This window comes from Perissodus microlepis, chromosome 2 (genome assembly GCF_051167445.1).
Source record: "Perissodus microlepis isolate ML-2025 ecotype Zambia chromosome 2, ASM5116744v1, whole genome shotgun sequence".
Taxonomy (NCBI): Eukaryota; Metazoa; Chordata; class Actinopteri; order Cichliformes; family Cichlidae; genus Perissodus; species Perissodus microlepis.
In genome coordinates this window covers 28,601,432-28,626,386 of record NC_140462.1, presented here as the reverse complement: position 1 = coordinate 28,626,386, position 24,955 = coordinate 28,601,432, and the positions used below count along the sequence as shown (strand labels likewise).

At 37.5% G+C, this 24,955-nt stretch overlaps 1 protein-coding gene across 4 annotated transcripts in view; it reads left to right on the top strand.

Moving 5' to 3' along the window:
* Positions 1–24,955, top strand: part of ldb2a (LIM domain binding 2a) — a 104,064-nt gene that overhangs the window by 2,799 nt on the left and 76,310 nt on the right. For all 4 annotated transcript variants that reach the window (XM_084954490.1, XM_084954475.1, XM_084954484.1 and 1 more), the window contains exon 2: positions 22,037–22,139. In XM_084954490.1, coding sequence (XP_084810616.1) covers positions 22,037–22,139 — 103 coding nt within the window. The remainder of the gene's footprint in view (positions 1–22,036; positions 22,140–24,955) is intronic.

Here is a 24,955-nt window from a genome sequence, read left to right as displayed (position 1 = left end):
GTCATTCTATTGCTTGTTTTATCACTGGGCTGCTTGCTACTCAGTCCATCTCCTCCAAGACAACTTTAAAAGTCAGAGCACATTTAGAAACAAGAGCAGTGCAGGGTCATGCTGGTGTTGTTACAAAACAGGAAGTTTGGGATGTCGCTCTCCCTCTCAAAAGAAAGTGAATGCCATTAAAAGAATACAGCCAAATTGTCCTGCTGGATAGTTTAAGGAATATTTTATCGAGATTTTGCTGCTAGCAGATTTTGCGGATCCATGTCCTTCAGAGTTTAATAGCCAAACTGCGAATAGTTAACTACTGTTTTATGGAGGGAGTTTTTTAGTTTTGAAAATGTATTGGTTGGAAGCCCACAGATGACACTGCTCTAAGAATAATTGCCAAAAATGTGTTATTTCTTCCTTTAAATATGCGTCTTTGTCTTCTTCTGACCTTATTAAAACTATATAAAAAAAGAATGAACTGTTCCCTTTGCATAAGGGAATCCTACTACACCAATTAAAGAAATATTCATGTGTTATATGAGCCATGCATGAACAGAAATATGTCATTATTTTGCTGCCAAAAAGTCATCACAGGCAAAGAAATGCACACTGTGTCTTCCCGTATTTTTACATTATTTGTATGGGATCAGTAGTTAGACTTTTTAACAAATTGTAATAAAACTAAATTAACTTTTGATTAGTACCGTCAGCACTGATCACTGATATAGAGTATACATGAAATCTCTTGTTTTTAACCTGCTAGAGAGATTTGAACAGATGTAATGTGTCAGTTTATGCACTGCATATTTGCATTTTATGTCTGTTGCCACTGTCTCCAGGATGAAAACCCTTCTTAACCTGTCGTGAGAAGTAGAAGGGGTTTATTGTTGTTGTTTTGATGTACAGCATATGACACCGAACATGTAAAATCACCGAAAAGAACATGCGATATTGGGTACTTCTGCTGGATTTTAGTATGAAGTGACATTATTTGACTGGGGCTGCTGCTATATTTTGTTGATCCTGTCAAAACGATTTCAAGCTTGCAAACAGCAGTCTTGTCAGAATTATCACCCAAGTAAAGATGCTTAATATCGTGAAAGAACTGCCATTGTTAAGAATAAGAATAGCTCCGAGCGTACTTAATATCGTGCTTGCTGGCAGACCGTCGAGCCAAAATGACTCACTATAGTTTGCATTCCTGCCTTTTTAAGTAGGGTTTTAATAGGGGAGCTGACTAAGCCTCAGTGTGGCATCACCTTTAAAAAGTGTTGAAGGATTCGTCTGAAGTTAGTCTTCTGTCAGAAATACTTCCAGTTGTCTTATTCATGAGTGTGCGTTTGAATTTGCTTGGCTCGTGGTGCAACTGCAGCTCCCACTGGCAGGTGCAGGACTCAAGGACTTGACACTTAGAGGAGACTTACTTACCTTGAGAGGAAGTCTGTACGACTTAGTGAAATCTATAGAAAAAACCTTCATGCAAGGGAAGAAAAGCAAATTGATAAAATTACACGGACTATTTTTATTCCTTGGGATTACTGTCTAACATGCAGTATTGCCGTATGGACTGCAAAGGTACAGCGGCGTCTTTTATCAGCTTTGGTTGTGTTTAGTGCATTAGAGTGTTTGTTATCAGTTTCTCTTCTTCTGTTTTGTAGTTTACTTTAGGCTGTACATATTTCCATATTTATGGGTTTGTTACCTGCAACCCCTTAAATGAAACCATATGCATTGATTTGTTTAGTTTGGCTTCAAGGTGCACTTTTAGGTAGAGAACACACACACAGATATATATGCATGACATTTGTTTTCTTTCTCAATTATTCAGTCAGTTGATTAGAAAAATTTCCCTCCAATGTCTTTTCTTTAGTTTACTGTAATTCAGAAAAGGAAATCGTCCCATCGGTGTATTGTTTCAGCTTCAGTTTGCTTTAAAAATGAATAATTAATTAGCTAAGTAGTAACTAAATACTATGTAGAAGTTTTTCAATACTGAGCTAATCCTTTCATCTTTGCTGTAGTGATCATGGATGTAGTGCCAGTAACTATTATACTGGAGAACATTTTAAGTTTAAATAATGAATCTCTGCTAAAATCGTTTGACATAAATCACTTTTTTTTTAATTCAAACAGCGCTTCAGAACCAAACGCTGTTCTGTTTATCGTCACATATTTAAAGAAAAGCAGCATGTCGCCTCTGATTTGAAAGCTAAAAATTCATCTATTATCAGAATATTTGCTGGATTCCTTTTTGATAATCACAGATCATTAAACTAATCTTTTCAGCTGTACTACAGTGATGATAATGTCAGACCTGCAACTGGTAATGCAAACTGTTCTCTTTGATTAATTAATGATGATTTCTAGTTGATAAATTGTCTGAAAACACCGAAAGGGGAAATTTGCAACAAAGGTAATCTATTTAAATCGATTATTTTAACTAAAAAAGAAAAAAAGCAGTTGGATTAAGTGAAGTGTGAACAAAAGCAACAAAGCTGAATTGAGAATGTGGAAAATGATTGATTTTCAAAACAGTTCCCCGTGAATTCTGATTTGTAACATGAATGCTGATAACAGATATGTCATGTTGTCAGCATTAGGCTTGTTAACAAAGCAAATACTTTTATCTTTGTAATCCCGAGGAACTTTTTTATCCCCCCTCTCAGTAGCAGCCGTTTCACCTGCCATGCACTCAGAGGCACACATGGAAATAAGGAGGAATAAAAGCTAACGACACAACCTGTCCTGTGTGTTTGTCTGGGATCAGGGCTCACCTTTGAACTGATAACTGTGCTGCAGCTAAAACAGTCCTGCTGCTCAGATGACTCTGGGTCTGCTTCTATCCCAACCTTATTACCTGCTCCATTCATACTTATTACCTGCCTGGCTGTATTTCTGCACGGGGCTGACTGCTATCCCATTACCTTCATTTTACACAATGTGAACCCGCTGTGACCTGGCAATCTAAACAGTCTTTGATGTGGATTTGATGCTATGCATACGGTGTGACCACATTGTTTCTGTGCTGTCGCTCGGGGGGGCCACAGACCTCGTCGTACGGAGGCAGCTGCAGTGATTTGTGGGGGAATTTGACACTTAAGCGTATGCAAATGAGGCAGCGGATTAACATTCAGAGGAGGAGCTTGGTCGACCTCAGCTGCTGTAAGGCCATTAGCATAGAGGACATTAATATTCAGCGGCGGAGAGCGGAGACACAAAATAACACTGTAAGTAAAACTACAACACAGAGAGTGAAACAGAAGGGAAAACAAAAGCATTTTAATGGAGATGCGATAATAGTAGCTACAGGGCTGCGTTCAGAAACCTCTCTGCTGCTGCCGCTGCTGCTGACATTGGCTCTGTTGGTCACACTCTTCCTCAGCACATAGACAAGCAATCAGTAACAGTGATTGGCAGGCCATTCATTGGGTTCTTGTGTCTATTGCACATAGTTAGTCTCATTCTCATTATTCAAATGGCCCCACAGACCTGACTCATTGGCTCGACTTTGGAACTGGAGGAACTGGAGTGTTCATTATGGCCAAATCCCTTGTTCCTGTCAGGAGCAAAGTGGATCTGTTCCCATCAGCTCGACGTGTCAGATTGACATGAATAGGTTTATGATGTAGAGGTCAAGTTGGCACTGTAAGGTTCACATAGAAGGATTAGAGATGAGCCACCAAGAACACACTTGATGATTTCTTTTAGTGAAAATTGGCTTTCACATGTTGCTTTCACAGAAAAAAGACATAAATTGCATATAATGATTGTTTTCAGCGCAGATTGCGCTCCTTATACGACCATTTGGTAAATAAAAATATCAGAAACTTGTGAAAATGGACATGGGAAGACCTTCAATTTATTTATTCATCCAGGTCTTCCACTGATATTTAATGTATTAGGCCAAAGTAGCGAGTCATCATATTTGAGGAGCAGAATCAAATAGATTTGGCAATTTTGGGCCAAACCGCACTTTGTTTCTACAATGCAGTTTCCCAATAATCTCATTCAGTTGTTTACATTGTCTTCAAGTTATCTTGAAATGTATTTTCAAGCTTTATTGATCATTAATAATAACATAAGGCAAGAATTAGTCAGCCTAAATCAATAATGGAACACCAGAGTTGACTGCCCCTTTTTTCTTTTAGTGTTATTGATAGATTCGCAAAAGTATACATAACCCCTTCCCCACAGCAGAAAGCTTTATTCCACTGACAGCTGAAAATCATCTAACTTTCATTCGTTAATCATCCAAATTATTACAGTATTAAAAACTTTGTCCAACTTTAAGTAGTCCAGGTTGGTAATTGTGAAAATTCCCAGTTTCTTTTCTCTTTCTTTGTTGGGATATTAGAGGGTTACTAAGTAGTTTCTAACCTCACAAAATGTTTTAATGAAAGATAGAATTAATTAGACAGAATTAAACCTGAATTCTTTCTAATGACCAGCAGGGGGAGACTCTTTTGCTTGCAAAAAGTCTTTCTGTTGTACCGAAGTTTACGGGAAAACAGCTCTTCCTGCGTGCCCTGGCTTAACACTTTTGTGATGACTTAATGGGCTCTGTCTGTTTAAAATCATAGTCAATAAAACATGATGTTTATTTTTGTAAATTATGGTCACCAGCGATAAATACTTGGTAACATTTTTGCAGTGCATGTGTGTGAAACCAGCAGAGAGTAATTACCAGAGAAGTGTCGAACATCGTGTTGCCCTTATCCGAACCATTACTGCTGGATTTATCTACCATCGGGAAAAACAAGCCAGTGTCACTTCAAGACTTTAAATGTGACACAGCTGAGTTTTAATCACTTTTTTAAATGATTTAAACTGCTGGACAGTCTGTAAAACCAATTGTTAGAAATTTGTTCCACATCTGGTCATTTTGTTTGGTGAAATCTGCGTCTTCTTCTTACATTGTAAATGTTTAGATGTTTATTGTCTTTTGCAGCTGAAACCACCCTCAGTGAAGCGTCACATCTCAGTTAATGAGATGTAAAGTACTGATTGACAGTGTTGATTTTAATGATTCAATTATCAAATACATGACAAATTAAAGATCATTTTTAGCTAGATAAACACATTATGCTGCATTTATGCTTCCTCCTACACATGAAAAAGGAAAACAAAGGAGAAAAAGCTAAATAGCTCAAATAAGTGTGCACCATTTGTTATTTACTTGGAATAAACAGCATTATTATTTATTCCTCTATCAACCAAATCTCTAATATGTGTTGTTATTGTGATTCAATGCCTTATTGACAATGAACAGACATCTGCTTTTGTGGATTCGTAAAACGCTGCGGAGCTCTTAACATTAAAAACAAAAACATTTTGGATTTTCATAATGTTGCCAGTCACTGAAAGGACTGAATCACATTAGCTTCTCCTTCCCTTAGTTAACGCCCCGCTAACATCCCCTTAGGTTAATTAAAGAATAATACTGCTAAAAGGTGAGCAGCCAGGGTGATAGTTTTGAAAAGAAATGGTAACCTCTTCCTCAGAAAACTGGTCATTGCTGAATACCATTTGTCTATTTATTATTTCATTCCTTAGAAAGCTGCTGTCTGGTGTGAAAACATTGAATAGAGACACAAAAGGACTTTCTTGAGATGTCCACTGTCCACTTTTATACAACGTTAAGGATGAGTGTAATTAATGTGTTTTTTTTATACAGCCTGCAGTGTAAAAACACATTAATTATTTATTAATTAAATCTAATCATAATGTTATTTATCTTAGATATTAAGATACATTTATGAATCCCTGGAGGAGAAACTTTTTTTTTTATTAATAACGAAATGGACGCACGATCACAGGAGACAATGTATAACACCAAAGTAACTGTAGTAACTCAACAACATACAAACTACTGCATCTTAAGTCTTCATGATTTCTCTTGCCATTAAATAATGTCTATAAAAATGGGAATTATCAAGATTGTTATGCTAAGAACGTACATGTCAGTTGTTTAGTCTCAGTGATCAATTGTTATTAATAATTAATTATTGGATTGGGTTTCTAGGTCCCCTTGGCTTTAGAGAGTTTTATGGTGAGATCCGGCTTATTGTTTAGTTATCTGGCCTGCAACTCTTCTGTTCTTATAATGCAGTTTTTAGCAATATCCACCAACCCACTGCACCTGCTCAGCACCAAGTAGCAGGCAGAAATACTAAGCAGAGAGTAAAGACCAGTGGAAAATGTAAAAAAATAAAATAAACAACAACCCAAAAAACCCTAAACATAATGAAACTAAGTCTACAAATCTCCACATCTGTAAATCCATTATTCCCTGATTTGGCATTTGTGTGATGATGGTGAAGAGTGCTCTCAATATGTTGGTCCAAAGTCTCCCATAGATGTCAAATTGGGTTGTAATCTGGTGACTGCAAAGGTCATAGCTTATGACTCGCATTATTTTCACACACGTCAAACACATCAATGACCCCTTGGGCCCTGTGGATGGTGGCATTATTTTTTCTCGAAGAGACCACTCCCATCAGGAATGTTTCATCATAAGCTAAGGGAGATAACTCAGAACGTCTCAGTATTGATTTGCAGTGGTTCCTCTCTCCAAGGGGACAAGTGGACTCAAAACATGAGAGCCCGATGCCTCTGACAGCATAACAGAGCCACCGGATCAAGTTTTTCTTTAATTTATCACCTGTCTGTATGTCACAGTCTGTTTCAACTGACACAAGTGGTCAAAACAACAACAAAAACAGGTTTTTCAGGTTTAATACATCCATTCATTTTATTAATAGCGTAGCCAAAAGTGTGTTACCCATGGGGCCTGAAGCCTATCACACGTGACACAGGTCAAGATGGGGGGTACTCCCAAAGGGGTTCACACTCATTCGTAGGGCTAACAGTAGAAACAGTCACACACACACAGCCACCTTAGAATCACCACTTAAACATGACTTTGGGCTCTAGAAGAAAACTGAAACCCACTCAAATGCACATAAGACGTTAAACCTCGAAAGTGAAATGCTTTTAAAGTAAGAGATATGGATTTCAATATGTAAAAAGCACAAATCTCATTTAAGAACACAGTGATATTCACTCATCAAACTTTTTAGACCACTAAATCACCAAGACTGAACTATGGGTTGAACTCTCCCTTTGGTCCTTTCCTTGAAAAATATTTCTACTGAATCATAAGTCAAGCTGAACTTTGAACAAGAGGAAAATATTGTATTTATTTAAAATTTGACATTCATATTTGTTATAATCTCCCTCTTTTCTTTTGGGGTAAAGCAGTGGGGTTATATTTGTGGGTTGTGGAAAAAGTACTATAGCTGATGCAACTGACATTTCATAAGGTTATCTGCCTTAAAATCAAACATATCAATGAATTAATAATAAAGTACTTTATGTGACTCCGCATTTCATTTTTACATATATTTGCATGTTTATTTACATGTTGATTTTAACATAATTTTTTTTAATGTAAGTTTTTCAAGTAGACAAATTTGGATATGATGTGTGTGTATGTGTAATGCTATACTGCAAATGGGATGCTCTCAGAGGATGTTTCCAGAAAATCATATAAAGCGAAAAAAAAGGACCTCTGGTCAAATCGCAAGCGTCAGTCACATCCAGCAGGATGCTGAGACAATAGACCCACCTTTTTCCTGGCCCTTTCCCATGGTTCCTTCCAGGCTGCAGTGTTGCTCAGATAACAGGGAAGAAAGACGGGTCTGTAGTCTGTTCGTGTCCTGTTGTTCTGCTGCCCTGATGTAGTTAGGCAGGCTGTCCTGAAACGGAAAGGTCACAGGTTGAAATTTTGAACTTGAATAACTTTCAGTTGACGGGCTTAAAATTAGTCATGTTTCCTGAGAAAGAATACAATGAATGAAAATGTTGTTTGTTTGAAGCACTTTTCTTTTTTCTTTTTTTAAGACCATGTCCAAGTAGTTACATTTCAGTGTTAAAGTTTAATGTTAAATTTGATTCAAGACAGCAGAGACAGCAGAGTCTTGGTAATGTAAGGATATTTAAATTTGACAGTTAGAACAAATTTTGCTGTATAAGCTACAGGTTTACAAATGAAATATATACAAAATTGCTGAAATATATAAAAACGAATACTAATTACTGATTAAACAAGCTGATAAGAATATTATTCATTGTCTTTATTTACACTGAAACCTAATAATGAGCTCCTTAGTCCTCTAACACTGATTTGCAGTGTTGTGTTATTGAAAGCAGTGCAATTCTAGCTGCATAATGTTTGAGTGGCTCCACAGAAGAAAAAGGTTCAACAGTGGATACAGTGAACTCAGGGAGGCACACTGTACTTCAGCTTCTGCTCTGCGCCGGTTTCTGGGCGTTTCGTCATTTTGCTGATCAGCTGTTCGCTCTGATGTAGTTTTTCCTTTGAGATGAATTTACTGACTTATTCTGGATTGCATACTGTTTTCATTTATATTTATATATTTTTTATATGCTCATTTAGCCAGAGAACATGCCTGGGCATGCATGCCTTTTCTTCAGCTTCTATATCTCCCAGGCATGAATATGAAACAACATCCTTCAGATACTAAAGCTCACACATTGCATGTAAACAAGCCCCAGCCCTACGGAAGTGTCACTAAGCAAGACACTGAATGTATATGCCTCTAAGAGTATTACACTGGTCTCTGATCTTGCAAAAGGAAGATTTGATTTTCAAGAAATTCATCATCGTCCTTCTTATGCTGGCACACACAAAATGTTGGTTTTGAGTGATTATTACAGATTATGCTCTCAGTCATAGAACATCAGACTCATTTCTAATCCAATGAAGTCGCATTCACTGTCGATCTAGCTTGAAATGTGACAAGAGCTCAGGCTTTAACACAATAAGGACAGTGTTATGAATATGTGCACTGTATAGCCAGTTTAAATAGAAATTTGTGCTTAAAACATTTGTGTGTTTTATCATTTTTTGTTTAGAAATGCTTTTCCTGAGATCTCTTTTGATAAATTTATGAGTGTGTCTGAAAAGGTGATTAAGAAAATAAAAGCAAATATAAAACTTTGCACTATCCCTATAGTTTACGGCTACAATTAATTTAACTCAATTCATTTTAGTCTATCATTTAGCCTATTTAGTGTTCCCTTGCTCATTTCACAGTTTAAAATGTCTTTTCTTTTAATTAAATTTAAGCGAATTAAAGCTTAATATATTTTGTGAAGACCTGTAAAAACTTCTTATGTTCTCTAAGTTCCTGTTTCAAGTGCAGCACCTCAGTCATTGTGCTCGTTTCATCAGCCGAACGAGCAACAAGTGAGATTGCAAAGCGAGCACTAACAACAGCAGCAGGGCACACGCACAAACTTAACAATACCAGTGGATTTGATGAAATCCAGTATCGATCAAGCGTCTCGCGCCACAGTGTTGAGGAACTATTCCCTGTTGTTTGTTTATTAGTCTAATTAGCACAGTGGAGAGAAAGAAAGGCTGCATGGGTAGCTCCGTGTTGGTGCGTCCAAACCAGAACCTGGAACCTCACTTTCTTGTTTATTTTAATTTCTTATGGTTGTAAAGAATCATTTTCTTTTTGTGCTTTCTCATTTATTCATGCATCTTGTTGTTTTAACATTTTCCATCGATATTGATGTTTGTTGTTACTAAACATGGCAGCTGTGCAGGTTTTACGAGCACAGGTTTTACGAGCACATTTCAGCATTTTTTATGTGCAAACCTACAGCTAATGATTGTGAATATTTGTTTGTTCATTTTATATGACAAATTCAAGGAATCCAAAGTAATATCTTTAATTAGCATGTGTTCTTTAATAATCAGTAATCCAAGGATATATAAAACATCCAAGATATTTATAACGAATGAAAGTTAAGGAAATCCTTTAATTTAGTATTTTCGAAACTGGTTTGAGTTTGAGACCCCCCGTGGGGATCACAAGGTAAATCTGACGTGTCACTGTATAATTGCCAAGTTGGGACATATTTTTCAGCTTATGCCTGCTTCTACTTATTTCTTGTAAAGGTCTTAAATCTCATGGCAGATACACAAGATGATAAGTGAAGTTTATTTTCTGTCTTGTAAAAAGAAGGGAAACAATAGTTCTGATACAAGCAACCCGTGAAAGGACCATTGGATCTTTTTGAATCTGTTTGTCATTGTACAGTGACACCAGGGAAAACAGTAGTAGGAGAAATATTGCCATTGTGCGCAATTAACGTAAAATATTGCTGCCTTTAAAATGGTTCCTTCAAAGATGGGGACCGGGGCTTGAACCATTCAGACACAGCTGCTGTTAACAGTTAATAGTGTGTTAAGACAGCAATAAAACGGCAATAAGATGAAGTCAGTTGCATGCCCTGTGTTTGTGATAACATGGTGGTTAACTGAAAAAAAAATCCCAGCCAGTCCAGCCAGAACCTCATAGATTTGAAACAGAGTGTCAGAAATTCCTCCGCGAATAGTGATGTAGTTGTTACAGCATGGTAATTTAACTGCAAATGACATAGGTGTTCAACAATTTTGCTGTTATATGGGAAAGCAACCAGAATACAACTATTGCTGAGGTGGTTACCAACAGGTCCCACAAAAACGATCACAGTGCTTTTACTCATTCAAACTCTGTCTGTGTGGCATTTTCAAAGCACAGTTGTGTTGAACTTGAATTTTAAAGATTTTGCCAATGTCTTTAGCAGGTTTCAGGAGGAGGAGGTAGCAGGAGGGTTGAGCAGGAGAGTTGTATTACTGCTGCTGTGGGGATCAGTCCTGCACCTTCACCTTTGGGGTGAAAGCCAGAAGCGTTGAAGTAATTCTGATTCATTCATGTTTCCTGCTTTAAAACAGCAGACAAATAACTTCTGTGTATTAACCCTGACCTTAAACTGACACTTTAACACAATAAGTGGTATCTGAGCTATGCCTCTGACTGCTGCCTGTGATGTCTAACGCTGAAAAATGAAGACTAGAAAAGCTACCTAAGTAAAGTGGCAGACATGCAACCCAACATGGGAATATATTTGCTTATTTCATATATGGGTAGAAAGGTCATTCCTTGGGAATGTGCGCCGGCTGTTCAAGGGCAATGACTTCTCTCCCACTGCACTCATTTCTCTTAATTTGCATAATGCTCTGCTGGTGGCTGTACGGTGGCCAAATGCAGCAACATGTTAGGTCTGCATTATATAAAAACACTTAGAACCCGGGAGGGTAAACCTGCATTGATATCAAACATCGGTGTGTGATGACACTCTTGACATGATTAAAGTGGTGTTGTTTATGCAATCTAAAAGAGAGTTTCTCCGTCGTCACACTGAGGACTCCCTAAAAGATACAGCCCCTGTGCTCCAGGGGAAGCTGTGACTTTGGTTTTGTTGCGCATTCAGTTCAAATTGCAATGATTTGCAAAACCGGGAAATTTAATTTTATATTTAATTTTATTGCACTTTAGGCTCTTGAAGTCTGATTTTTTTAATGTAGAAATGCATTTAGGTTACAGTTTATTTGATTTGCTGATGAAAGAATATAGAAATCATCAAAACATTCAAGTCTGTATCGGCATCATTAGGGTCCTTTTTTGTCCATCAGACCAACCCCCCAAATTTCCAGTTTACAGTTAAATAAAATGGGATTAGAAGTAGGAAATCCTCACTTTTTGCTAGTTATTCCAGCAAAGATTTTATATTTGCATGCTTGTTAAATAACTTAGATGATCAATCAACCTTGTGATTAAATTATCTACCAGATTAACACTTAGTTGGATTCTAGTATGGACATTTCGGGAGGAAGCTAAATTTATATAGATATTTTCAGTCAAGGTATTGTCTCAGAACTCGTGAAAATGACAATCATTCACCAGAAGCATTTTTTATTAGACTTTGACATGTGTTACTTGTCAGTGGCCTTCACCGTACAATGAAAACAAACGCTACCTTGCTAAAGATCATTCTCAGACACCCAGTGAGTTTTTGCTTCTTTTATGTTGTTATGCTCCTCAATACCTTGAAGCTGTTTGAGTCTTTCACAACAAAACTTTCTTGGCCCACCAGTCAGCTGCGCTACGTGGTATTCAGGAGCTGAATGGGGTTTTAGACTTCGGCAATTCTCCAAGGTCAGGTCCCAGACACGCCTACACTCTTGGAGGCTTTTCTGTCACAAGAGGCTGGAAGCAACAATGAAGAAATAGAGACTAACAAAAGCTTCCTGGGAGAATGGTTCATGTTAAACTTACAGACGTTAAGGGTGTGTGGACCGAACGATACAGAGGGAAAGAAAATGAGGTCATGCCATGTGTGTAAATCTCTATGTACTTTATGGTAAACAAACATGTTCTAAATATATTCGTTTATTCGCGTTTTGTATACTCATACTTAGCGTATTGTTGAGTGTTTCCACAGACAGTAAAACTTAGTGTCATCTGCCTATCAATCCTGTATGGATATTTCTTTATGCGAGCACTTAACCCACAGCTCTGTTGCTATTTACTGAGGATCCTCCCTATGCTGTCCCTCCAATCCTCTGGATATCCCACAAATCCCAGAGGTTCTGGCCCGTGCTGGTGATTTGTGGTTGGCTAGTGGGCAATTGACACATTGATAAATCCCCCGCAGATGAGGTGCGATCCGTTTGAATCAATAGAGCCTTATCGGCTGACGGCCGTCACGGCCGCATCCGTGTCAGTTCACCACGGGTCCCTCGGAGTGGGCCTGATTTGTACCATTTGACAACAAACATCGTCACGCCACGTGGTTTGTCAGAGAGTCCACGGGCATAATGAAGGCAGAACGCCGTCTGTCAGCAAACCGCATCAGACAGGAGACAGACAGTGAGAGGGAGGTGGATATGAAAGAAACTGGCGGAGATAATAAAAAAAAAGACTGATAGGATATTACAAGACGGAACAGTGCGGGCTTCTTTTTTCATAGTAAATATATGTCATTTACAATTTTATAACCTGCTACCAATCACAGCCTAAAAAGAAAAGCTCCTGACATTTCTTGCTGTACAACACTGAAAAGCTCCTCTGTGTACGGTTTCGCTTGAGCCAGAGGATTCATATGGTTTGTGTCCACTGGCCAGGCTTTAGCTGTTCTCCAGCCTGCCTGGCTTCGGTCCAACTTCTCCTCTGTCTTTAGATCCGAGCCAAACCTGGACGGTCCACAGCTTAGCCAGCCACGTTTCACAATTTGGCAGTGCACTGGCCAAAAGCTGCCCAAAAGCTCCAGTTTGGAGGATTAATGGTTACTGAGTCTAAATAGAACTTCTCATGGATATAATGGAAAAGTTTGAGCTACATTTAGCTTTATTAGCTAGCACTACTAAAAGTGTATTTAATTTAGAAAATAAGTGAGTTGGGGAAGAGCAATGAAACTGCCAAGTCCCATCGGTTGTATTGTCGTGAATTCCGAAACTAAATGCTGGTCATGCACATGAAATATGCTTGTTATTTTCAGATTCCTCTGTTGTCTGGGTGGGAGGCTTTTCAACAGAGACACAAGCTAAACCATATCATCTATGGCTGAACCCTGCTGGGCCGAGCAGAGCTAATGGAGACAAGACAATAGACACACCGCTGTCAACTCTGCTCTTTGTGAAATAAATGCTCTTTTTTTTAGCGTGGTTGCAGGGCTGAGCCAAATATCAGACGACTGCCAAAATGAACTATATTGAGTTAAAGCAGAAAATATTATTTTTTAAAAAGGTTCAGTTTGAGGGAAATCTTGAAAACAGAATGGCAAGGGAATTGTTTGAAAATATTAAAAGTAAAAGTGAGTTCACCATTGTGAAACGCAAAATTTAAGCCATTGCGAGTGAAATGCAGTTTTAACTCAGAAAGAGAAGTGAACTAACCTTCCTTTGCAAACCTGTGTAAGGGGGATTTTAAGAAAGACGTTCTGTAAAACAGGGGAAGCTTAAGTGAAACACTCTTCATTAAAACAGTGAGAGGAGGCTTAATGAATATCGAGTCTCTAACACAGAGTGATGGGAGCCCTCAGGATGACAACACTCGAAAAATTATCTCCAACACTAAATCCAGGCAGTTTATGTCAAAATGGGGATCATGCTTTTATATTAAAATCCTCTTTTAGCCGTGGTTCAACAGTTCAAAGTTCAACAGAGTCTGTTCAGATGCGATGCTGCTTATTGTCTGCCACTAGAAAACATTAATTTGTGGAAATTAAAGGGTAAGGCGTATGATGTTCCCCATTTTTTCATAATGCAAACCAAAATCAGCATTGAATTTGGCTTAAAGCTTGATCATCTGTGCCACTGACAGTGGTGTGAAAGAAGACTTTAAAATACTCCATTCCAACACTCCAGTACCAAAGGTACTTAAGTAAATTACTCTGCAGGCAGTAGAAGGCACTGATGCAATGCTTTGTAAGTTCTATTTTAATGCTGCCTTTGGTTTTAAGGTGAGATCATTTAGAAAAATTTTACACTTCTGGTTTGTTTAACGGTGCACGGTATTTTGGAAGCTGTCCGTCTGCTCTGTGTAAAATCTGAATTTACAAAGTATTTATAGCTAAAATGTTGTAAAGTACCAACTGTAATATCCTTACAATTCAACTTTGGTTGTTTTCGTACATCTGCTTTATGGTGCAAATGATGTAATACTAATGTAAGACCAGCACCCTGTTGTAGTGCCACTGAAAGCAATGTTATTGATACTGCTACATTTACCTTCTAAAAATGCCAACTCTTATAATACAAATACAAAAACCCCATATTAATTTAGCTAAAGTGTAGAAGCATAAAAAAACTTATCATACCTCCTGCCACTAAAATAGTATTATTTGTTATATTGTTATCTTTTTACGGTTATAGTTCTGTAATTTATCAGATTTGTTTTTGTGGTGGAGTGCAACTGGTGATTGTTTTTTACAATAATAATGATGATTGTTCACTCAGTTAAAATTCAGAATGTAGTCAGACTGTTTTGTTTAACAATTAATCCAACTTCCCCAAATGAACAGTTATTAAAAGAAAAAAGTAGCAAAACTTCACATCTGAGAAGCTGATATTAAAAACTTTTTTTTTTTTGCATGAAAAAAAAAAAACGTACATTACTATCAGAATTATCAGGATAGCTGCTGATTAATTTTCTTTCTGCTGTTTTCTTCCAACTGTGTTTTGGATAAGTTTATTGATTACAAGAACTCTTCGTGGGTTCTGTAAGCACGTTACTAGCAAGTTATTAAGGAAATATGAGCAGTACTTGAAGTTTTTATTTTGACATGCACAGGTAAACAGCAGGATGAAATGGAATAGCATGTTTAAAACATGGCCTACTATATTTGCTTGGTACCAGGCTAATATCGAGAGTTAACAGTATTCCCTGTCAGGTGAGTGACATCACACATTTCTTTATGGTTTTATTCATTTTGGATAAAGGATTTTTATTTAGCGTTAAGTTTTATTTAAAAAAAATCAGCTCTGCATTTGATGATAAATATACATTTATTAAAGTAGCTGCATAGCATAATGCTAGTTTATGCTACCTTCATTCTTAATAAACTATGCTATATTATATCAATTTATTTAAGATTTCATTTAGTGCAATTCAAAAGTCAGGTGACAGAAAATGAATAGGTAGCCATTAATTCATCATTTTCAAAGTAAAAGCACCAAACATTTTACGGTCCTCGCTTCTTAAACGCTGACTTGCTGACTGATGTGAGATCTTTGAGTCTCAGATATTATGGTAAGTTTATGCTCATTGAGTTACACGTGCATCGTGTTTTATTCATCACTAAGGCTTTTGTGAACCATCGCAAGAGTTAGACCATCATTCAGGCAGCAGTGCCTTAATATACATGAGACACACCACTGCACTGGTTGACATTTCCTTTATTATGATGAACACAGACCTCTTTGGTTTGTTTTTTTTTGTCACTCTTAAATATACCTTCCTGCTGCCTTCCACACATAAAAAGAGATTATTGATTTGATAATGTTTACGTACATTCTGTTCTGTTTATTAATATTGCTTTTAAGAAATTGAGCTATATATCACTCACATTTGTTTCACTATTTAAATATTTAATATTGCTAAACTGACAGAATAGAACAGAACATAGAACAGGATAAGAGAATCAAGTTGCCCCCGAAGCATCCCTTAGTTGTGCTGCTATTTAATTTCAAGTGATATCTAAACAACCCTGTGTCTCGGAATTGCAATGAATGAGACTATCATCTTTTTAAAATGCTGCAGTGATGTGTCCTTTGTTTTTTGAATATATACTGAGCGATAAAAACTAATTTTTGCTTTTATGGTATTTTACTAGAGCTTCTCATATCTAGCATGTCTTTAAGCTAAGTTCTTAAAAACAGTGTACAGTATAGTCCTTGAGCTCATGGCTTACAGCTTCAGAAAAGAATCACTCTGGGCTGTCTAAGATTTTATAAACTATAAACTATATACATAAAATACATATATACATAAAAATGTAAACCGTTGCTAGACATTTATAGGAGGCTTTCATAAGGTGTTTTAGATACATAAAGGCTAAAAACAGGTAATTTTAACCTGTTGCTAGGTTGGTGCAAGGCAACATGAGGGCATCATAATATATCTTGCATAATTCAACTTTAATGGATATAAAGTAATATTACAGTTGTGAAAAAACAAGGATGCAATGCTTTTATAAGTTATTATATGTGCATAAATGCTAAAAGAATCATCAATTTTACCTTGTTGCTAGAAGATTGCTATGCAATAAAATGACATCATGATATATGATATAGTTAAGGATGTTCAGGGGCCTTACATGTACCTGTAAACAAAGTTTGGTTGCTCAACACCTAATGGTCTAGGAGGAGTTTGTGGACAAAGAAACAAATAAACACACAAAGACACAGACAGAGCTGTTATAGTAAGATATAGGGATATATGGAGGCAGTTAATTCAGTGTCAAAACACATATGCACCCTTATGTTGCTTGTTTTAAATAATCTGACCACATTGCCTCAGACAAAAACTAAAGACATTTCTTCAATATTTACAGTTTGTTTTAGTTAGTTTCATAAGCGTGCACTGTAGTTTTAGGATGGGGTTTTTTTGCCCACAAAGGGGAAGGGGGCTCCTCCCAATAAAAGTGGGATTTTCCTCCCTGCTTTTGCCAAGTGGTTGTTCATAGGGGACTGTGTGATTGTTGGGGGAACTCTCTCAATATTAAAGTGCCTAAATAACATTAAACTGAGCTAAATTTAGTCGAGTTTTTGCCCAGTAAATTACAAAACTAAACCTGAACTAAAATAGTGCACTTTATTTTAACTTGGATAAAACAAAAGTGAATGCATCGTTATGCTTTAATACTACATATAGCTGCTGTAAATCTGCCACAATGGCAGCTTGTTCTCTGAATAACCTTATCATTTTTTTTTATTTTTTTGTAAAAGTGTAAAAAATGAATGTGCAGAGCAGGATCTTTGAGAAGTGGTGAGCAAGTGTTGAGAGTGAGCATATTGTTCACCCTTCACTTGACTGTCAATCCCAGGAGTGCCCGCCCCCTCATGATACTGGATTATGGGTTGAACTCAATCTGAATGCTGAGTAGCACGAAAGGCGGTCTCCTTCTGTCTTTGTCTTTTTCTGCCTGGTGTGTGTCGCTCTTCTCCGTCTGGCCCTCTGAAATAGACGTATTCACATGACACCACAAACATGCCGGCTGTTCACACCTGCTGATTCGCACAGTATGACACAGTCAGGCAGACACACACACAGATGCACACGACAGCTCATGCACTTCATTCCCAGTGGCTAGTCAGCGGTGCGTGTTTGACCACCATATCTTCCAGTTCAAGCAAAGATTTTCAAGCAGAGGCTTTTTTTTTTGAAAGAGAAGACTCAGTGCTGTCTGCTAATTCTCGCCAATGTAAAATACACACATTAGCTTCCATGCAACATATTCTATCCCAGTGATGCACTCAGGAAAAATCATGGACTTTATTCATATATCACTTTGTCTTACAGTTTTACGTTGAAAGTGACTGATGTATTTTAGCACTGGCCGAGTGTAAACAATTACTCTGATTGACCCAATGGGAGAGCTGTAATTACAAGTCAATGGTTTCCTGTCAAAGTTGATGGTTCTGGCACAGCTGGTGCAGTTTTTAATGAAACCTGCAGCACTAACATGTAGTACATTTGTATCAATGTTGAGAGGTCCTTGTAAAACTTACATTAAAATGTTCCTTTCATTTTTAAAATAATTCAATTAACTTTTTTCTAATTATTAAAAAAAAGGCAAAATATTTGCAGCCTCCAGCTTTTCAGTGCAAAGAAAGACATTTGGGTCTTGCATAGGTTTAGATTTTGGGGAATAAGCAGTAGTAGGTATGCCCCCAATAAATGCATGACAAAAGTAGAGGACTTTTATTTGTGGTTATGATGTTACTCTGAAACATTATGATGCTCCCAACAGGGGCAGATCTTTATTCTGCAGCAGTGGGTCTTTCTATACCTCTGAAAATAGATGAAAGTAAGACAGTAAGAGTCTGAAGGGAAAAGGAGGTCCAGCACTTGGACTCTCATTCTCTAAAATATTGTCAGTAAAGAAGTGGTTGGATGTGGTGGTGTTGGCTAGAGCGTTAACTTCAAGCTCACTTGATTTATTAATAGGGTTGATAAATCAAAGTAATAGATATTTTATTAAGGTAAGCAGATACCATTTATGGAATTAAAGATAACATTCCCAAGTTAAACACACACAACATGACATGAAAAGTAAGGCATGCCTGTTGATTCAGCACATAAAAAATTGTCTAGGGAGTAAATATTCCAGAAGAATGTGGAAAGCCTTACAGGATTACTGTAAATTCAGTTTTCTTTTACGTGTCACCTGGTGCCTGATTTTTGCGTTTGAAGACTTAATAGTGGACGCTGAGAAACTGGGATTGTTAATTCACTCTTAATGGAACAAATTTTAGATGGTTTAAGACCATAAAAGGATTAATTATATTGTGTCAGTGTTTCCACCAATATCTGTTAGTGATGTTGTTATTTGAACAAAAGTGGAGGCTTCTGTTTGAAAAACTGTTGAATTATAGAAGAAGGTGAAGAGGAGAAAGGCGGTTGGTCCAGATGGAGGCATGAAGATGTCCAGGAGTAAGAGCAGTGGATTGTTTAACACAATCTATGAGACTGAGAGGACTCTGAGAAATGGAGGGATAAATAGAGGGATAAAGTTGATGAAGATATGGGAAAGACTTGTTGAAGTTACGTTAAGGAGACAGGTGACGATCAGCGAGCAGCTTGGCTTCATGCAGAGAAAGAGCACCACAGATGCGATTTTTGCTTTGAGAGTGTTGATGGAGAAGTATAGAGAAGGTCAGGATGAGCTGCACTGTGTCTTAGTGGGTCTAGGAAAAGCATATGATAGCATACAAAGAAGATTTAATTATTACAGTAATGTTAGGTCTTTTGTCGTGTATAAATCAGGTTCACTGGGGTATAGTTTTGCAATAATTTATTAAAAAATCTTTCCTTTCAAACCTACAACTTAAGAGTTCAGCTTTTCTTAACCTTTGATAAGTGGTAAGTCTTAGTGTTCCGAAATGCATGGCTCATAAGTGTTAGTACTCCACTCCACTGAAAGTATTTTATTGTGTAGTCTCAGTTCAGCCTGTAGCCAGCTCAGCTGATTGGTTTGCCATCCAAAAGACCTCCCCACAAACTCATGATCACCTATTGATTGACCTGCTGCATGAGGGTTAGCTTCAGGTCCTCCACACCACATGTCTCTCTCTTTGCATCAGATACACTGCGTATGAGCAGCGCTGACCTGTGGGGTGCTCCAGTCACCTCTTATTGGGCTTGACACTGCTCGATGGTGACAACGCTAATTGTCAACATCTGGGAAGTGCTTGCCATCCCTCAGCCCGGCGCAGAATGAAACGTGGTGATCTGTCATAACGTGTCAGAGGAAATTAGCATCAATTGGACGTCAGTATGTGGAAGAGGGGGGGGGACAGGAGTGGAGGATGCCCCGCCGACATTATCAGGGCTTTTTGTGAGGAGGGGGAAGAGGGCAAATGGCTGTTAGAGGAGTAATTTCAGGGCAAAGAGATTTGCATGATTGTGTTTCTTCACAGATTCACTGTGGGAAAATAAATTCTATTGCAGTTACAACAGAAATGGATAACACTACTACTGTTACTAATGATTGTAATATTAATACTAACACTAATAGTTATTCTAATTCTAATACAAGTACACTACTAAGCACAAGTCTTTTATATTTTGCTTCCAAGGAGCCTGACTTTATTGTATTTTTTTAACGTGGTCTTAAGCAATAGCTCTCCAGACTTTCTGAAGGTCCTTCCAAGGTTTTAATATATTTTATATTAATTTTTATATTAATTTTGTTCCAATTTCTTAAAAAATGCAGCAAACAAGGGTGGCTGGCAAGCAAGCATTGCTAAGAAAGGAAACAGGGAGAAAAGACTGAGGTATGCCAAATTTCACAAGCACTGTACTGAAAATCGGTGGGAACAGATCCTAGGGAGCGATGAATTCAAATGTGAAATTTTTTGTGTCTAATTGTCGTCAGTATGTACAACACGGAGTGTCTAACACGTTGGAGGCTTTATCATGGTTTCCGCCAGCGGTGTTGGGGGTCAAGACTTATGGAACTATAAACACGGAGAAGATTTTGAATATGATTTAGAAAGCGTTTGACTGGCACTGGCTTCGTTTTTCAATATGACAATGATTCCGAACACACTGCAGGTGCAGTAAAAACATACCTGATTAAAACTATAAAATGGAACACTATCAGTCATGGATTGGCCTTCCCAGAACCTGGCCCTCAACATTATTGAAGCAGCGTGGCATCACGTCGATAGGGAATAGAGCTAAAGGCATCCGGCATCCAAAGAAAAGCCTTGGGATGCTCAAGAAGCCTGGAAAACTGTCCCTAAGGAATACCTTGAGAAATTACAAGAAAACCTGCCAAAGCGAATTAAGGCTGTGTTGACAAATATAGGTAGTCATACAAAATATTGACTTTGCAAACTCCATTTGCACCTTTCAATACTTTTATTAGTATATTAATATTAATGCTTTTTTAAAAAAGCATCACTGCTTAAGCTACTACTAATAGTACTTTTTTAAACAATCATTGTGTGATTGTAATTACTAGTGATACTGTTATTGTGATTGTTGGCCTGCTGCTACTGTATCCATTACTGTTACTGTTACTTAATACTAAGAGGTTAACTGTTTTAAGTAAATCACTTACGTTTGTTTATTCATATATTTTTAAAAAAGTAATTTAAAATATCCACCTAATATATTAATATTGTCAGCAGTGTTCTTATGGCCAACTTATCGTGACCTGCTGTGAAAGTTGAAAAGAGAAGTTGATCTTAAAGCTGTTACACTTCAGCTTGTAATTCAGACTTGTAGAAGCCTCAGGCAGGGCTCTCCCAAAGTGCTTGCTTAAGAAAAGCAAAGAGTGTTACCATATTTTGGCTTCACATCAACTTGTGTTAAATTCTCAGGCCATCACATCTCATCTTTTAGAATTCTCTTTTGTTTTGGTAAAGAAGCATTCCTGACTTCTATTTTATTCCCATATTTTTAACTTTTCCATTCTTGATCCACACTGTAATGTGTTGTATTTAAACCATTTTACAGGCCAAACTGTAAACTTTCATAAAGCTTCTGAGTTTCATTTGAATGAATACAGTAAGGGGAACACTCATGAATTCACATGTGATAAAAAACAAACTACATTCGTGTTTATCTTGTCTCATGGAAAAGCCCGCATTGTCACAATATCTTTGTCTTATCAGAATAAATCAATATTGAATTTATGTAAAAAAATGCAATAGCACAAGCACAACAACCGGGATAAAGGAAATTCACTGGGTTATTAAATAGTAGCAGAAAATGAAGAATTTCATACCCAACTGAAGCAACACGTGGACCATTGAAAACACAAGATTTCACACAGTACATCAGGTGGTGATGAGCTTAAATCTGTGGCTGTTGTTAAAAACTGTTAAACAGTATTTTCAAATGGGCAGGAAGTGGTATACCTGTCTTTATGACCTTTGACTTTGTTTATTCCCTAACAGGAAAGCGACAGTTTGTGGTGGGATGCCTTTGCGACAGAGTTTTTTGAAGAGGATGCCACTCTCACGCTTTCCTTCTGCCTCGAAGATGGACCAAAGAGATACAGTAAGAACACACACAATCATCTCATTTCTTCTATTCAAAAACTCCTTTGTTAATAACCACTGATTATCCACATACCTCAATTAGTAGGTGCCAACTGAATATTTTAATTATGTTGTATTTTAAGTAAAAAGCATTTATTTGTGACAGTTCTGTCTGCACATTGTTTTTTTTAACTTGTCAGGTCATTTTTCAGTGAACAGCCTTTTTCTGAAGTCACTCACTACTCTCTGAGCAACACTGTAGTCTATTATGCTAAAATGACATTTAAGGTACTAAAAATCATAATTTTTATCACATTTTCAGACTAGAAATCTGGATAGAAATACAATGTTTATGGAATAAAAGGAATAATACACAGTGTTCTTTGGGAAAACCCATAAACTCAAAGCTACTGTGACCCATATTCAGTGATTTTGTGAAAATTTGTTTTGAAGTTGAACTTTTTTTTTTTCATAACCATGTTGGCGCTGTGGATTTTTTTTTTAAATTGGACATCACAACTGAGGAGTGGATCTGAATAAGAAACCAAGGTTACTCCTTGGTTATACAGTAAGGTGGGCAGTCACAACATAGTCATGCCCTTAAACAATGGTCCCCAACCCCCGGACCGGTATGGGTCCGTGAATCGCTTGGTACCGGGCCGCGAGAGTTGAGGCTCGGGTGTGAAATTTATGGTTTTCAGGGTTTTTATCGTTAACTCTTGCAAAGAAAAGCGTCTGGACTTCTTTAAGTTACTTGAAGACGTTTCACCTCTCATCCGAGAAGCTTCTTCAGTTCTAAGGTCAAATGGTGGAGAGTCCCAGATATAAACCTAGTGGGAGTATCCCCCCACAGAGGGACAAAAGGACCCCCTGATGATCCTCTAATCACCTGAGCCAAGGTGTGAAACTGGGTGTGGGTCCCAATCAGCCAGAGTTTCGGGTGAGTTCATTGTGAAACCTGGCCCCACCTTATCATGCGAATTCCTGAGATACTCCCACTAGGTTTATATCTGGGACTCTCCACCATTTGACCTTAGAACTGAAGAAGCTTCTCGGATGAGAGGTGAAACGTCTTCAAGTAACTTAAAGAAGTCCAGACGCTTTTCTTTGCAAGCTCCTTTGACTACGATGACCTGGATGACTGAGAACCTTCACAGACATATCGTTAACTCTGTTTCCCTGGGTCTTTTCCTGTGTTGTAGTTGTGTGTCTTATTTTGAAAGAAATATTTATGCGTTACCATAGCGACCAGAGCGCATTAAGGGGCAGAGAGGAGGACGTTACTCTTAATGTTTCTGGTGCATTTCAGGAGGACGCTGCTAATAAAGTTACACAATTACACAGTGAATTTGCGTTTATTATTATATTTACAAAATACCACAGTTTTTGTCTTGGTAGTATCATTTTATTTGTTGTATTTATCTGGTTGGTCTGTGAAAATATTGTCTGACATTAAACCGGTTGGGGACCGCTGCCCTAAAACAATGATGCCAAAAATGCAGGCTACGGCCCTCTAGTGGTCCTTGACGGCACTGCAGTAACATGTAATTGAAATCACAATAAAATCTTTAAAGTAAAAAAAATATTAAAAAATATATTTTTTAAAAAGTCACATGAAATGTGTTATTCGCAATTATGGTGGCTAACACGTGCTGCTGAAGAAGCCCAAGTTTATATGTATCGCTGGAATTTTTCAAGTGTGGGTCCAGAACACCAAAAAGTTTTGTGTCTTGATTAATGATGTAATTAAGTAGGACCACAAAATATTTTCAAGAAGATTTCAAAATGGACCTTTACATTGTGAAGTTTGGGAATGGCTACCCTGATTTATTGTTTATGTTGAGCTTAAATGGGAGTGTAATTAAAGAGCTAAAGATTCTATATACTCGAACCTAGTGATTAAGACCTATAACTCATCAGCAAAGTGTTTATTGAGATATTTACACAAATGAGAAGTGGGGCAGTTTGTTGTAAATCTTTATAGGATCAGACTATAAAGATCAGCAAGAGTCACCCCCTACTGGCTATTAGAAAGAATGCATATATAAGCCTATTTATTACTGGCTTCCTCTTTAGATATCTACATCTGTAACTATCTTGCTGTATGTTCAAAACCATTAAATTCATAAGGGGCATTCTCTTAAAACAACCTGTTTTCAAGGGTCTTAAACCACCACTCTGTGTCCTCTTATGGGGATGTTGGTGGCACAGTAAGACTCAAGGCATGTTTGTAAGTGGCTGAGAAACACAACTCGCCATTTCTTTTTTTTTTTTCTTTCTTCTTTTTTTATTGAAAACTTCCACCTACACATACTCAGACACATACTCAGACATTGTTCATCATTTCTGGGACTGACTTTGTGCTCAAATGGGAAAAAAAAGTTGTAGACTACTTCCACTTTGCTTTAACCTACTACATCTTCTTTCAGTTAAGTTATTGATTTCCTGAATTTCCCAAAATGCCTTCATAAGAGCTCTTAGGAAAAAAAAATGTGTGAACTTCTTCAGTTAGCGAGTCAGACATTTCCAGTAAAGCTTTGTAACCACTGAGTCAACCATTTCTGCATTCGGCTACACCGAGGCACTGACAGCAAGAAAATTGGTATCTCTTCTTCTTCTAACAATAGGTTTTTCTCTGCATGTGATTGCCGAACATTGGTGCAACATCACACGTAACTACTGGCAACCTCTTTCTGAAACTTTCATCACAGGCCTGTGTTGTGGGTTGCACTTTTTAAATAAAGATGCAAGCATAAACCGCAGTCTCGAAAATAGACAAATAATGGTTATGTCTGTCTTGTGAAGACACAAAACAGCTGCTTATGTATAAGATCA